General features: G+C 40.2%; 1 protein-coding gene across 5 annotated transcripts in view; it reads right to left on the bottom strand.

The window, feature by feature from the left end:
* KIF26A (kinesin family member 26A) overlaps positions 1-16,900 on the bottom strand; it is a 96,244-nt gene that overhangs the window by 57,608 nt on the left and 21,736 nt on the right. For all 5 annotated transcript variants that reach the window (XM_072930469.1, XM_072930470.1, XM_041716319.2 and 2 more), the window contains one exon: positions 5,178-5,678. In XM_072930469.1, coding sequence (XP_072786570.1) covers positions 5,178-5,678 — 501 coding nt within the window. The remainder of the gene's footprint in view (positions 1-5,177; positions 5,679-16,900) is intronic.

Here is a 16,900-nt window from a genome sequence, read left to right as displayed (position 1 = left end):
AGTGACAGTGGCAGTGCTGTCCTCCCTCTGTGTGTGCCAAGGCAGCAAAGCTCCAAGCAAGGCATGACTGCCCAGAGGTGCAGCAGTCACAGCAAAGGTCTTTTCCATGGGAGCATAAATTAGGTTAGTATGAGAAAGCATTTAGGAATCTGGACCAAAAGGTTTCCTTCTGCTGTTGAGACTTGTTATGAAGGGTGACCAACACTAACTTTGAAAATTAATATTTTTTTCCACCCTTTTTTCCTTTATGTACTTCCTCTACAAAAGCAGTGACACCAACACTACTGGAGCTGAAAAGGAAACACAAATGCCTCTGTGCAGTCCCTGCCTCACCATCTGTCTAACATTGACTTCTTGAGGATCAAGATGTTATACGTGGAGTCTGAGAAATGTCCCAAAGCTCAAAGACATCCATATGTCTCACGGACAAGATTTATGGTCAATGCACTGTATTTTAATTGTTTCATTACAAAATATATTTCCCACATTGTATTAATAAAAGGTCACTGAGAAAGCTATCAAGTAGAGTTTTAAAAATTAATTTAAAAATCCATTTGGCATGACATTTATCAAAGTAAAAAAGTAAATGCAGGAAAGTAAATCTTGTCATTGTTCTGTTTTCCACAGTCAGCTTTTTATTTCATCTTTTAAACAAAATGTAAGTCACCCTTGTTATAAACAAACAAAGAGGCTTTAAAGAAAGTCAACAGAGGCTGAACTACTCTCAGGCAAAACCATCTGGTTTAGATTAGGGTAAGCAGAAGACTTACTCAAACTAGAGGAAAGCTTGAATTGTGACTAAAATAACTCATAGGTTTTTCATGTAAGACAAATAAACGTAACTTCTTTAACTTTAGAGTCTATGCACCCATTTACATGTGCTGTCCTGTGGGTGAATCCTCCCTCTCTGAACTTCACAGACCCAAGCAATAAGCTCATACTAAATTTAAATTTGTGAATACTCTCAGGAACATACATTTGATAATTTTACAATTTTGCATATATAGGCTTTAAAAGTTTTACTTAAGGCAGTTCAAATTTTTTAGTGCTCCAACTTTTTCAATTTCTTAATGGTTCATTTTTAATATATTTTTAAATCCACTTACAAACTGGTAAGCGTTCAAGGAGCCACAATGTTTTGCCTTATAACCAGTGCCAACTGTATATATTCAAGTAAGAAATACAGTGTGACGAGGATTTCATTTGGTGTAAGATGAAAGAAAAAGCAATTTGCAAATAAGCTCTATTTCACTGAGATGTCTTTATAGCACACGGCATGGCTACCTTAGCACTTTTATGCAGTACATAACACTGCATATTAACACGGTCAATTTAAAATATACAGTAAGACCTCTTTCTTTCTACAATACAAAATAAATGCAGATATTTCTAATAGGCATTAGAAATTTTCAGTGGTATTTTCAGTGGTTTTAATGTTCTGTCTCTCAGCCAGATTCCAACACATCTGAGAAGCCCAAACTCCCCTTAGTCCTCTCCTTTTGCATTAAACTGGGTGGCAGTGCTGAGCACTGCTAATGGATTTTTTTTCATTTGAGTAGTAACCTTATAGTCACTTGTCAGGTCAAGAACTGAAAACATCAATATAAAACTATTTATTAATTACAGTTGTTGGGTGTCCAGCACAAATCAGCTGCTTTACCCAGAGTTATACCAGCTCTCTCCCCTCCACTGTGTTCACTGTCTGCTCAGACAACTTATCACTGCTACTAGTGATTATTTTTTGTAATTTTTCACAACAGGCCACTTGGGTAAAGCAGCTGATTACATCTTCACCTTTTGCACCTTGGTTGCAATCCTAGTCTTCCCCTCCCTGAACCTTCCTCCAGATCCTTAATTACTGTTCCTCTTTACAGCTCCCAAAGCCCATGGTTATTATTTTCATTCGAGCAGCGCACACATTACACTTCAAACACACGTTCCTGTTCAAAAAATTTATAATCTATATAATGGATTTTTCACACTTGAACTCCAAACACATATTAAAAATTTACGATGTCCTGCACTTCTGACCCCCAACGTTCAGCCCAGAAGTGTTTTCACAACCATAAGTGACATAACGAGGTAATACATGCGAGTTTGGGGAGGGAGATGAGAGCAGCAGAAATCAAAAATATTTTTTTCCTCTCCATCTCTCCACAGACAATTCCACTACTGCTGCTATTAGAACTAACCATGAATAAAAAATACAGATCCTGGAGAAATGTGTACAGCTGCAAGGTCTCCTGAGGCTTGGCAGATGGACACTGGGGTGTATTTTCACACCCAGAAAGAACTGGGGACACAGTAGGCTGCATCCAAAATAGGATTTGCTCCACACAACCTGCCTGGGCTCTACCAGCACCCTTGGTGGACAAGGCAGGCCAAGAGAGACACCCAAGGCGAGAAGGACAAAGCAACTCTTTGAAGTGCCTGTTGGTCTTCTACAGACACAAAGGAAGCCTCAGTAATTGTTATAATAAATACCTGGGGTTTTGATAATTAAAAATACTTGAGATGAACCCCAGCCTTTACTTTTGTCTTCCCAAATTTGTAAAATTAATCATGCCCACTTCATATGCAGCAGTGGGAGGGCAGGCATTGAGTAGAAGCCTCCCACCAGGGAGTTCAGCACCTGTTTCAAGAACCCTTTGGTAAGGAAAAAAGGTGTAAGTAAGTACAGATTCCCAGTGAAACAGGAGTATTTACAGGGTGGTCAAAATAACTGGTGTCACAACCAAGAGTGGAAACTCCCTGGGAAAAGAGCCATCTTTTTCTTCTGTATTTGTGCAGTATGTTGCCTAAATGGGGGCTGAAGTCTTCAAAATCCAGTCACACTTAAATAAATAGTACATTCAATGCTGTTCTTTCTACTGCAGTGGTTCTTGCTCCAGAATTCCTCTAGCCAGACCAGCTTTGCACCACAAGACAGGAAGTATTACTAAAGACACACATCACTAAAAGTATGTAAATCAACAGTTCTCTTCTGGGTTAATCTGAAACCTAAACCCTGTTTCTAACTTCGGGAAAGAAAAGACAAAATTACCTTTCTAACCAGTAAAAAAAAAAAAAATGTAAATAAATCAAATAAACTTTTCTAATAGGGAAGGAAGTTCAGATGTGAGAATCAATAGAACTCGGAAAATCCCAGTCTTTGAAAAATTGTACAATTATGTAAGATAAGCATTGGACAAGAATGTCCTGCAGTGGATACTATCCTAGACAAGGGCTAGACTGGCTGTTTCCTGAAATCTCTCCAGTCCTGTTTCCTTCAACACCTGTGATTCCTCAGGGGAAGAGCGTAGGGGAAGCACTTTCTGCCTCACCCACCCAAACAACTTCATCAGACACAAGGCTCTTCACAATACAAAAGGCAGTGGAAGAATTCCGACAGACACAAGAAACACCATCTGGAAAGAGATGCACTCACAGTCTTCAGTAACTACATTTGTGTTTAAATGAATAAAATAAATAGAGAGAGGAGAGATAAAACAACTGAAGACTAGCTTCCCTCCAAAAACTGCTTATAAATCTAAACAATCCTTGCAGAGGACTGGATCACATCCAAGCTGCCTCCTACACTCACAGTGTTTGTCCTTTCGTTAAAGGTCACTGTTTTCCAGGCTACTGAGTTTCTTTGCACATTTCTAAATCACACTTAAGCTCTGCTGCATTATACACATTTTTCCTTCACAGGGGTTAAATGAGGCAACAGTTTTATCTTAGAATAGCGTAGTGGTTAGGGAAGACCACATCTATCAGTCAGCATAGTTAAGCAGGAAGAAATCTACAGCTGGCAGTTACTGAATTATTTAGGACAAGAATAAGGGCAGACAGAATGAGCAGAAAAATGGAAATACTTCTGCTTTCAGAGTGCAGGATTCTTAGCCCAGCAGCTTTCCAATTTTTCCTTCTCTATTTCTGTGATATAAAAAGAACTTAGAAGGCAATTTAAAGGTAACATCATATACCATACATGGCCAAATTGATCCTTAATGCATGGAGCAACATTTTAGAGAAAAGCTCTCATAGCAGAATTCCTTATAAACTATCAAGAGCTGAATGGGCCATTTTCAGTTTTTTCAGTGAATGACCTGATGTCAGTGGAGATTCAGTGGATTTAAACAGTAACCCCTCAGAGGTGGAATGTATGTGAATTCACAAATTTCCTTAAGAGAGAAAAGTATGGAAGGGAGGAATCAAGTCTCCAAGCCTTTTCTGGAAGGAAACACTGAAAAAGTAATGCTACACAGCAGCACTCAAATATTTATCTCTGATGATCTTGGAGCTCAACCAGCTGAAGCTACCAAGCAATATTAGGTAGTGTTTACATACAACAGCACATAAGGCATTATGTTAAATGTAAAGCTGCTTGGCACCAAAACACCTGATCTTGCAAGATCTGCTATGTCATCTTTAAAGGAAAACCATTATTTCAAATTGTACACATTTCATTATTACAGACACTCCCTCATTCACTACCTGAAAGCTGGTCAGGAATAAATCTTAGTCAAAACCAGCCATGTACTGTATCCTTCTTCTACAGTTCCACAGATAGCCACATAATGCATTTGCTTTTAAAAGTAACCTGCACCACACACAATACAGGATAACAACATCAAGGCTGAAAATCCAAGTGCAGTGACATTTACAGGCATGTGGCTCTGAAGCAACCTCCTGAGCCCCTTCCTCAGCAGCAAACTCTTTTGCAACACATCTGAGCTGCAGATTAATGCTGTGCATCACAACAGCAACTGCTGAACTGCACACAGCATTAGAAGCTCAGCATTAGACTTGAGGGTCAAGTTCACCTTTGATATAATCCCATGAAGATCCCACAGCTTCATGTGTGACAAACTTGGCCTTTTGTGTTTTTTTAAAGGAGCTACCAGGTATGTGACAGACAAATAAAACCACCTGCATATATGAAGCTAAAATAGGTGCAAAAACATCTGAGGAAAGGATCTCACCATGTGAGATAAGAAAGCCAATTCCTTGTGACATCTGATAGAACATCTTCCAAAGCTCTTTAACTCTTCAGCTCTTGAAACACGGCTTTGAATACCATTAGCTGATCCCCACAAAGATAAATATGTATAAATCTCAAATTTTATCTGTCTCTCTCTGTATGTCCACACACATGCAAACAAAACTCAAGCAGCTGAATTATCACTACTTACTAGACAAGCCTGAGGCAGGAAGCTGTTCACTCTGGAGATACTCCACATGCCCTCCAGGTACTGCTGAGCTTGGATGGTGACAGAGCTCAGGGCACCACTGAGACCGCTGGGGGCCACGGTCACTTGAACGCTGGAGTTGGGAAAGCTGCCCACACCTTGAGACCATCCCAGTCCTTTCTTCCTCTCTGCAGCAGAGAAGAGATTGGGCGACTTTCCAGGCTGCCTGCCCACCTGCCCAGCAATGAGGGGCAGGTCCCTCTGGGAAGAGACAGTGACCATCCTGGGTACCATGCTGGTCAGTGCCCCGGCGCCGGGCGGGAGGTCGGGCATCTCTGGGTAGCTGGTTTGGCTGAGGGTGTGCATCATCTGAATGGCTTCCTGCTTCAGCTGATTCAAGTGAGTGGCACAAGTTTCACATCTGCTCTCTCCTTCATTCCTGTTTTTCTGTAAATAGTCAGGCACTTGAAGCTTGTCAAAAATTAAAGCTGATAATCGTGGGTCCTAAAGAAGTGAAGAAAGGGGGAAGAAACATAGTCAGTTAAAGGAGTGCAGAAAGATAAAAAGGAGAGGGGAAAAAAAAGTTCTCTGATTTACTCTCCACTCACAAAAGTGCTTTAAATCTGTTCTGGTAACTCTCAGCATTTTTCCTGCTTTATACCCTAACAGGCCCACAGTGGATTAATAAACCAGAAGTGAATTCATTTGTATTAGACCCAGCATGAAAATTATAATCAGAATTAAACAGTGGAGCTGCAGTGCTCTTGATAACTGCTCATTCTTCTAATTAACTCTCCTTTGGAGACATCTATAAAACCTGTGTTTCCCATGTTCAGGAACAACGTTAGTTGAGATGCTGAACCTACAAATATTGTAACTTGATTCAAAGGCATACCACCATCAGAAACCAAGGAAAATTAGACTTGAAAGTATTTTGAAAAATTAATGCATGACCTGGTAAACATCTTGCTGCCCTTACCCTCAGAAATGATGAATCAAGTGGCATAAAAGCCAGTTTACATGGTGCTGCCCACAGGATTGTTATTTCTGATCTTTGCAACCCAGATGGTTGCAATATTCCCTTCTGCTACACTTGCTTTAATGAGAAATAGATTTGAGCCCACAGCCATGTGTGAAGGTGTGACAATGTGCACACTAACACGCTGATTTAAAAGCAACACCTATTTTGTTTCCACAGAGCAATTCCCCACCAGCCCTTGGCTAGTTCATTTTAAGGCTGCTGAGACATTTTAAAACCCAGCACTGTGTTTCCACTTCAGAGATAGAGTTACCTATCTCCTGAAACACAAAAACGCTCTCCCATCCCAGGCCTGCTACTGTAAAGATTACTCAAGAGATTAAATCCAGCCCTGTCGTAAATCTGCTATCAAGACTAACACCAGGCAGTAAAGCTGACCCAACTTCACACACTCTCATAGAGCTCTCTAAACAATTAAGGTTTTAATGAAATCACAGCACAGCCAAAGGTTTATTTGTATAATTATTTTAAATGAAAATATTTAATTTTCTTGTTAGTAAGTAGGACACACATAGCTGGTAAATCAGCCATCCAACATATGCTGGGGATATCCCCAGATTGGCACTTGTTTTTAAAAATGTATTACTTTATGCCAAGCTGCAATTGCTCTCTAGGAAATGAATGTCCTATTAGAAAACTCATTCTGGTTTTAATTACAAAGCACATCAATAAAACTCTTCTTTAAAGAAGTCTTGGCATTTGTGCTTTGCTTTGAATTCAGAAAGTACTAAAATACTGCTTAACTTCTGCAGCAGCAGCACAGAATTTATCTCAGGTTCAGCTGTTGGACTACTCCAGCAATAGTTTTAATCTCTCATGAGACACAGCACAGTGTTGATAGAAACCATTGTAAGTATATCTAGCATCACATTATTCCACAACCAAAAGCTATTAACCAAAGTTGCTCTTTCTGCAATAATCTAAATTATTGTTTATTGACTTAAAAAATACTTCTCATGCTAAGAAAAGTTTCTCCTGCCACTAACTGAACAATAAATTGATTCACATTAGTGAACCAGTATAAAAAGTGAAGCGAGACATTGTTTCATTTTTGTCTCTTCTCTTTACTGAGGCTTAGATCCTGCTAAAAATGCCTTTGAAGTTGTACCATTTGCTTACCCTCATGAGGAAGAAAATTCTTTCCCACCAAACCTCCCAGAAGATGGCAATGCTAAATTAAGAGATATTAGTCAGAAGGGGGGAAAAAAGAGCAATTAATATTTTAGAAACTTTTTTCTATCTCTTCAGCAGAAAGTGCTAGTGGTTAGACTTTAAAGAAAAAAACACAGAGACTCAGTGCTGCAAGCACTATTTAGCCTCGGATAAAACAAAGGCCATGAAGTCTATCTCCCAAGAAAAACAAACAGCACCGTGCTCAGTGCTCCTCAGAAACTTCTCCAAGGGAGAGCCCTCTGAGCAAATACTTGCTGAGGCTGACACACAGCATCCATTCAAAGAGCCCCAAAACACAGCAGCTCCCAGCACCGGGTGCCCCGTCTGCACCAGGCACATCCCTGGGCTCGCTCCTTTGATCCAAGTTGGGCACACAAGGAAGCACCTGCACGTCCCAACTGCATGAGCCTCATCTGGCAATGTTTAAATTGCTATCAGATGTCAAAAGTTTCAAATAAGCAATTAAAGCGAATTACTAGGTAAAACAGGCTTCTCATTTAAAAGAAATTACTTCTTTTGATGTAAAGAAAATTAATGACCCCAATTCTAGCTCCATAAACACAGTTTACAGCATAAGGCGGATCAGAGTCAGGCCTGTCTCGCAGTCACAAAGAAATCAAGTCAATGTCATATTAAAGGGGGGAACAAAAATAAATTTTAAATATATATATATTTAGAAAATTACACAGACCAAAGCTTTTAGACACATAGCATGCCAAATTTAAACGTCATAATTTATTTATAGTGAAAGATACAGGCATCTCATTTCCAATGCTTGTATTTTGCCAAGCTTTACAAGGAGCCTTTTAACCCATACATCCAGCCTCTGTGATCCCCAGTTGGCATTGTGGCCAACCTTCTCCAGCACCTCAGTGAGGGCCCAGCTGGATAGTTAAATTACTTTTATTTTTCCACTCTGAGAGACAAAAACACCTGGCTAATGGTTGGGCGTGAAGGCCGGAGGAAACACAAGTTACTGTTAAAAACATTAACTATAACTTAAAAGTTTAGCCAGCCCCATTAAAGAGGTTTTCCTGCCCTGTGACAATGCCTGGTCCTGGGGAGCCCCGGCTTCAGCAGCTCACACCCTAACAAGGCTGGGGTGGGAGTTACACTCTCATGTTTAACAGGGGGAAGAAATAAAACTTGAGTGACCAAATGTGTGACACACACATGGGAGGGCTGAAGCAGCCGAAGCCATCCTTGCTACAGCTCCACCAGCAGCCAGGCGAGCCACACAAAGGGGGTGTGCAAATCACTGAGGGGAATGGCACAAAAATTATACAACACACAAGCCTCTGTTCCAAACAGTGCTCCAACACCTCTTTAGTCTGCTGTGCTACAAAGAACATGACTTGTTCCTCTACTGCATAAATAAACTGTGCTATCTTTGTCACACCTACTTTCCAAATGCTCTTCTTTCCTCCTGAACAAGCAGGATAAGCAGAATACTGTGATGCTGTAACATTCACAGCTTCCCCTCCCACTGCAGAAACCAAAACCCTAATTTCAGACTTAGCTTGTTAACTTTTGCATACAAATTTTAGATATTCAAACATCACAGACTGTTAGAATTGTAAAATAAATGGTCCCACTAGGAACTGAGGAGCCCAGCAGCCCCCAGCAAGGTCAGGGCATGAGATAATTACATGCTCTTATATGAGGACAAATTTCCTGAATGCTTGAATTTGCCACTGCTTTTCAGCAAGCAGTTCTTACAGACACAAGCCAGCTTGCCAACTGCTGCTGGGAGATTAGACACAAACATGCAAACTGCCCACATGAGAGGAGCTCACAGAAATGGTCTGCAAGTTCAGCTGGGCTGGATGGTAGACTTGGAAAACCAGGATTGTGTTCCCACTAGAACACACAGCAAAACACTAATTTCCTTCAGCACTGGAGCATTTAGCCCAAAGCCTGCCTTCAGGCTTTACCTCTGAAAGCAGGAGTAGGGAAAAGGAGCACAGATTTGAAAGCACATCAAAAGTTGCTACTTAGACGGCAAGAAGGAAACAGTCTCTGTAACTGAGGTTTCCCTCTCTGATGTAAGAGCTCAGCTCTGCTGCCTCACACGAAAGCAAGTGAGGACCGAGCAGGGTCTCAGCTGTTGGGGTAACACCACGTGCTGCACACAAACAAAACCCACATTTCACAGCTGTAAAATACCACATCCCCAGACCACTGCCCTTGAAACTACAGACGTAACTCAAAGTAACTGGGATGAGCCCAAAGGCCAATATCACCAAAAAATCCCTGCTACAGCTTAGACACCAAAGTCACAGCCAGGTTTTCAAAGCATGAAACACCAATTTACCTTCCTGGACCTGAACTATTCTGAGAACTTGAAGTAGTTTGTCAGTGATAACTGCACTTAAATTAAATTATTTTGAAATTATAGCTCAATTTATATTTCTCATCTGCTTAGAGTTTGCAGTTAGATTTTCTGTTCAACTAACAAGAAAGAATAGAGAGGTTTTTTCCACTGAAAAAGAGAAACAAAGATACAAGCTTTGAATCTTACCTGCAGCTACTGACTTCTAACTCGCAAACTAAGCAAGAGGAGAGGAGGCAGCACAGCATCTGGATTCTCACTTAAGAAGTCCCTGAAGTAATACCCACCCATCTGTAACCTAATCCTTTCAGCGAGGAACTCTGCACAGAGTGCGAACAAACGATGACGAACAAACGATGAAAAGTCAAACTGCCAACAACCATCCTCAGTAATTACCCACAATTTTGCCTGGCACTGGCTTCTGCAGTGCGAGTGTATCCGGAGCAGGATTCTGAATTGAATTAAATTAAAGTCTTGATATAAATAGAATTTTAAAAAAAGAAGAATCATTGAATGTCACACTGAAATATATTATTAAATACAGACTGAGGTGAACAACATTTTTAAAGGATGTATTTGGAGAAAGGAATATACTATCCCAGTGCACAAGAATCAATGTTAATGACTTTTTGTCTTAATTGCCCTTCCAAATCTCTGCTGTGCTGCTTACAAATTAGTTTTTATCTTACATGACATTGTGAAATATTCCCTAGTTATCTTCTATATTGACAAATACCTTGAAGGTTGATGCCTGCTTTCAACTATATAGCAGTCATTGTGAAAACAAACAAAAAAACAAAAGTAAGCACTATATTCAGCAAACCCAGAGAGTGTTCAATGCAATCAAGGGGGGAAAAAAAAAATGCTAATGATTTTTTTAAGAGAAGTTTTCAACTATCTGACTAATCTCAAGGGAGTGAAAATATGAGCTTTAAGTCTTCAAGTAACCCATGTTGTGAATTCATTCAGTCACTGACCTAATCTTATCAGAATATAAACAATCAAGGAAAAACAAACACATGAAGCTTTCACAAAAACAGAATGCACCTGAAGTCCCATCTCCTGCGGGAACCTACAATGTAGCTTCACTGTCCTTGAAAGCATTCCCCTGAACAAGCAGTAAAGCAATCCAAATTTCCAAAGTGAGCCAAATGCACAGGCATTAGGAAAAAAGTAGATACATTTTTAGGGCCGAATTCTATTCAGCATCCTTACAGTAATGTCTCACTACCTTTAGGTGGAAGGTTAATTTAAGCCAGCAGACTGTGGCCCTCCTCCCATTCTATCTCCTAGCAGGATTTCTTCACATCTCCAATCCCATTATTCTGTTTCCAGCCACAACCCGAGGTAGTGCACACAGACATATCCCCCTGACTCGGCCCAGCTGAGACTCAACCCAATTTCTTTTCATCTCTGACATCCCAAAAAGTTTGAAAAAAAAAAAACCCACAAGCACATTTTCTTACTTATATAAAAAAGTTACACAGTATCTCTTTTAAACAGGGCCCATCTTACTGACAAAAGCCCAGCAATACGATAAATCTGCTCAAAACCGCGTGACCCCGCACTAAAAACGACTGCGCCGTGTTTAGTTATTCGGCAGCTCCACTGAACTCTATTTATTTCCATTTCCTGCCCACTTTAATGTACTTCAGTGGCCTGCAGTAAAGTTACAGCAATAGGTGTCTGTCATAAAGATGAATGGTGCTATTGGAATGCATAATACAGTGGAAAGAGGAAATGAGAGCAATCTGGTTTATTTACATCTCAGGCTCCCATCAGCACCTCAGCCCACCTCCCAATGGCTTCAGCTGCCTTTCCTGTTATCTTGCTGTATAGTCCCCTGCAATGAGTTGGCTTTTAACCTCTCAGAACCAGAGGGGATGAGCTGATCTCCCAGATTTGCTTTCATGAGCTGGCAGAGTACTGGAGCAAACAGCCATGCAGTGTGTTCAGTGCAAAGAAAACAAAATAAAGGTAGTGGTTGCCATTTAAATTAATTAAAAGACACAAACAAAACAAAAGACCCCAAAGAGATCTGCTATCACTGGTAAATTTAGATCAACACACAGGAACCTGACTACTTCTGAAAAACAGTAATTACTGTTTCACAAAATATTACTTTTAATCTTCTTTCTTTACAATCTAATTAAACAGATATTTTACTTGCCTTTGCAAAATGTTTTTCTTAATTTAATCCAATTTTAACATTTGGTGTGTTCTATAAACTACACATCCAAACTAGTATGCAATTTTATGCTTATTTTTAATAGTGTATGACTTCATTTAAAATTTATGACTTTTAATTTGCATGTTTATTGTTGGTTTTAAGTAATCTTTTAATTTTCCCTCTTGGCTGTGAGGCTTACTATAACTTCACAATGTAAATTCAGTACTGATTTTGTTCATGTGAAAACACCATCTTCCAACACACATTGTGTCTTTTTTAATTTCCCTCTTATTTCTTTTATAAACCTTCAGAAAAGTATTATCACTTGGAACAGCAGAAAGAAATAGTTGCATATCTATCACCACACAATACTTGGTGTCTGAAAAGCCTTCATTTGATTCTACTTGCAGAAATAGCCACTTGGACAAAGCTGACTTTCAGAAATTCAGACAAAATCCTCTTGCAGAAATTAGACATTTTTGTTTAAAAGATGAAGAGGTTTCCATGCCTAGTTATTTTTTCTTTGAAAAGAGGGAAAACATTTTGGCTAGCCTATGAGCACAGTAAATCAGATTATAAAAGCTCTGCCTATTAGAGTCACAACTGCATAAAAAGTCACAACTTCTCTTTCCCCTTCAAAGCCAACCAAGTGTGCATGGGTTAGAACAGCTCCTTGGGAAAACAATGCTGTCTGGTGCCATCACACTGAATGCCACCAACTCCACACACAGTCTGAGTTCTGTGAGGCTGCCCAGGTAACAGAACAGCTCTGAATTTCAGCATAGGGATGAAAATCAGAGCACAGCACCACTTCACAGAAACATGCTGCTTTGTCAGAATGCCTTGGAAACACCAACTCTTAATAGCATTTTATGGGAAACAAAAGGCTGTTCCCTACTATTAGAATTCAGTCAACAGTCTGTGTTTCCAGAATTACAAATTGCACTGTGAGCCTGGAGAAAAGGACTCCCTCACTGATGAACTCTGCCCAGTAGCCCAGCCCAGCTCAGCCAGCCCAATGGACTGGGAGAGGAGTCACGCCCCAGATGAGATCTTCAGCATGTTTAAGTGATCAGGACTTCATTTGTCCCAGTAGAACCGTGCCCATTTGTATCAGACACACCTCTGATGAGGGAGTTCAAGAACAGCTGGACACCAGCCACAGTGAAAGCAGCTCTAACTTAGAAAGCCTGCATAGGAAAAAAAAATAAAAATTGCTTGGAACACTCCTCTATATACAAACCCTACCACTGCTTCAGTCCAACCATCTGAATCCAATTAACAGAACACTGAGCGGCAGAAGTTAGGGAGTGGACACATTTTCCAAATGAACATCATTAGCATAATGTAGATTTAAAATCAACTATGGAAACCAGCACTTGGCATTGGATCACATTCTCTTAGTGTCTCATTCACTTGCTCATTTTATCAATTATTTGGTAAATGAATATTTGAAGACCATACAGAAACGATTTAGCCTTCACAACCAAAAGGCTGCCCATTATGCACTCACTTGCAAGCAACAAATTACTGTATCCAGTGCACAGTTAGCACACCATGCAGTTTTTATTATTACAAAAGTGGATTGCACTTATTCTTCATCTTAATTAAGTTCCACTGCATCAGTTTGACTGCTTCACAAAAAAAAAAAAAAAAAAAAAAATTGTTGGCTGAAAAATTTTGGGTTTACATCTGAATTTAGGGAGAACTGTAGTGGAGTTGAATTTTAACTTTTTCTCCTTGCTTGGACTTCAGGGGGAAAAAAAGGGAAAAAAACCTAACAGGGATGAATAGTCAAGGAACGATGAAGAGCATGTGTAACTCCTCAACCACAAGCTGGCCACACTCTGCCTGAAGAGTCTGCTTCAGTTCCTTTGCTTACTAGGTGGCATGTATGAGACACCACCTCCCTCTCCAAACTGCTCATCCAGGAGCTCTTTAAAGTGGATTCTTCGATGGCTTTTTTTAATACCACTCTTCAGCAGCACAACTTCAGCAAGGAAATTCACAAATCTGCTGACAGCTATCTTTTGGTCCTGTGCCTTCAATATCTCTGGACTAGGATGGAAGTAAGGTCCATTGGTGTCTCTCAGTTTCACATAAAATGTCAGGGCATAGAAGTAATTCATCTCATCCTGCTCATCCCAGCTTAGAAAGAAAAAATAAATATTCAGATCCCAAGGGATTTCTGCAGGTGGAGGACATTGCCCAAAGAACTGAGTGATCCTCCTATGGAATCCCATTAGGGTGAAGTATGATCCCAGCCAGATAAAACACAGCTGGAGACAGACCATTTGAGGCATGTCTACAGGACAAATAGCAGTTTAAAAAACAAGAATGTTGTAGGAAGTTAAAGGAGTTTGGTTTATTTACTTTAGAGGAGTGAAAAGTAATCAGAGTCCTCCAGTACAAAAAGTGGTTGCAAGGAGACTGGTGACAAATTGCTTTCTAGATCCACTTGGGTACGGAAAATAGGAAATCGTTCTACTTTTAAGCAAACTCAAGAAAAACTATCAAAGGTGAGTGAGCACTGGCAATTGCTACACAATGCTGTTGAGAAATCTTGTTCTTTTGAGAATTTCTAAAGAGCAGGTGAAAAACATCTGTGGGAGGTGATCAAGAGATAGATGACCCCATTCCAGTGGAGAAAGCTGGACTACTTTTTAAAGATCTGAAGTTCATTTCCCAGTCCTATGATACTAGTTTTGGAAAGATGGGCACCATACCTGTGCACAGACTCGCTGCTTGCGTCCAAGGGCCACAGAATTCAAAATACTGCTCTACTTAGATGACTGTTAGTTACTATTAGTAACCTACACTATCTTGCTCACAGCAAGATTTCCAACTTGCATCGTTCCTGTATTCATTTCATACCTCTTGTCCTAGTTGTGACCCTCCATACACTTTGAAAAATTCTTCTATCAAATACAACCCATCATCACCATGCTCAAAACTTTCTTTTATCATTAATTATGCTACATTTTATATCCCACTTTCAATTTTCATTTACAAAGTATAGAAACTATATTTCTTCAATTTCAAAATATTGCTACATTTTGTTTCCTACATCTTCAGGGACCAGCTTTAGGATTCCAAATGAGATGCCTAAATTAGAAGGTGCAAGTCCAGCTACTCTTATCTGTCCATCTCAGTGGACATCAGGTACAAGTGGTGTCCCTCAGGGTCCATATTGGGACTGGTGTTATTTAGTATCTTCATTAAGGCTGATCAAGGGCAGCCTCAGCAGATTTGCAGGTGACACCAAGCTGAGTGGTGCAGCTGACACACCTGAAGGACAGGGTGCCATCCAGAGAGAGCTGGACAAGTTCCATTCGATGGGAATCTCATAAGATTTAACAAGACCAAGTGCTGGTGCTGCACCAGGGTCAGGACAAGCCCCAGTACCAATCCAGGCTGGAGATGAACAGAGTGGGAGCAGCTCTCAGAAGAAGGGCTTAGGTAAGAATTGCCTTTATCAGCCCAACAAACCACACTCACAGAATGACAACAGTCTGGTGATGAATATCCACCTGTAATCCTCTTGTTAGGAAGCCCTGCAGTGGTCCTGTGAAAACTGCAAGATGTGCAACATCTCACCATCCAAAGGACTGGTGTGATCAAAGAGGAGCAGCTCCCTTTGCCCAAGGTCTGTATTCTACAAACATAAATCCATGGGGCTATGCCCGCAGGCAGACAAAAACCCACTCTGCCCATGCTCAAAGCATCTCAAAAGCCATGTTAATAGGGTTTATAAACTCTGCTAAGGCACAGGATGTAAACATATTAAACCCATGGGCAAAGTGAGCTTACGTCTGCCTATAACACATGCACAAGTAGACATGCCCACAGATACCTCTGCAAACTCTTTCAGGCTCCTCACACACACACAAAACAAGCCTTGTCTCCTGAGACACAGAAGCAATCAAATACCTGGCAACAACTTTCAAAACCCTTCAAGCCAGATCCTATTAAAACCAGCAGCTAAGAGATGAAAGGCACTAGCTCTCCTACCAGTCACATTTAACAAGGCTCTTAAACATTGACTTTATCTTACGTTACCTCTGTAGAAATTCCACAACTGTAGACAATGCCTAACATCATAGAATACATTTATGTTTCCATTCAGTTGAAGGCACTACATAAAAGGATGTTTTTATTTTAATTTGTGTTCTGGGACCTTGGAAAAGAAGCTGCCTCATCACCTGCTGGAAAAGGCCAAGTACAGAGGAAGAAAGGGTTCTTTTAAGAATAGAAATTATAGCCCCAGAGTGAGACCTGGGCCATTAAGAAATCCATGGCAACATTCATACTGAATGCAAAGTCATAATATCTCCCTCTAAATTGAAACATCCCTGTTCCTAATTTCAAATTAGCAGTGAACTCTTTCACCAACCTGCCTCTCCATTTCATAAAATGCCCATGAAATGCATATGTGTAGTTGCTGGGTGATGACTTAAGTTACATCTTGGTGTGAAAACTCCCCATTCTTTTTAAAATAAGGTTTTCTGGCATTGTGTCAAATTTGCAGTGAATCATTAAAAAAAAACCCTGACACCCAAGTTGCCTTAGTATTATCATTACAGATGTAAATATACATTTTAAACCAGTTGTGTAATCCTTGCTAACATCTTTATAAAACCTTACAGTTTGTCATATAGCCCCCATTGTGGACATCACTGAAGCAGTTCTAGAGATCATCAGAGTTAAAGGGCAGTGAAGATAAGTACCTTGTCCCACCTCCTGCACATCACAGCTCTCCTACTTTTAACCATGCAGAACCTGGCAGGCTTCTTTAATGAAAATAGATGCTTTAATATTTTAAGAAACACTTTTATTTAAGCCCATGTGTCTTCCAGACCCACAGTACTTCAGAAAAAAATAACATTTTTAAAGTACATGGTATATAAATAAAAACCACAATCATGCAGGCAGGGACAGCAATTGAGGATATAAATCCAGAACTGACACACACTACTCTTTGCTCCTGTGACAGTTTATATCAGCAAGGCCAG

This window comes from Taeniopygia guttata, chromosome 5 (assembly GCF_048771995.1).
Source record: "Taeniopygia guttata chromosome 5, bTaeGut7.mat, whole genome shotgun sequence".
NCBI lineage: Eukaryota > Metazoa > Chordata > Aves > Passeriformes > Estrildidae > Taeniopygia > Taeniopygia guttata.
The sequence above is the reverse complement of the archived record's forward strand: the minus strand, read 5'-3'. Positions and strand labels throughout refer to the sequence as shown.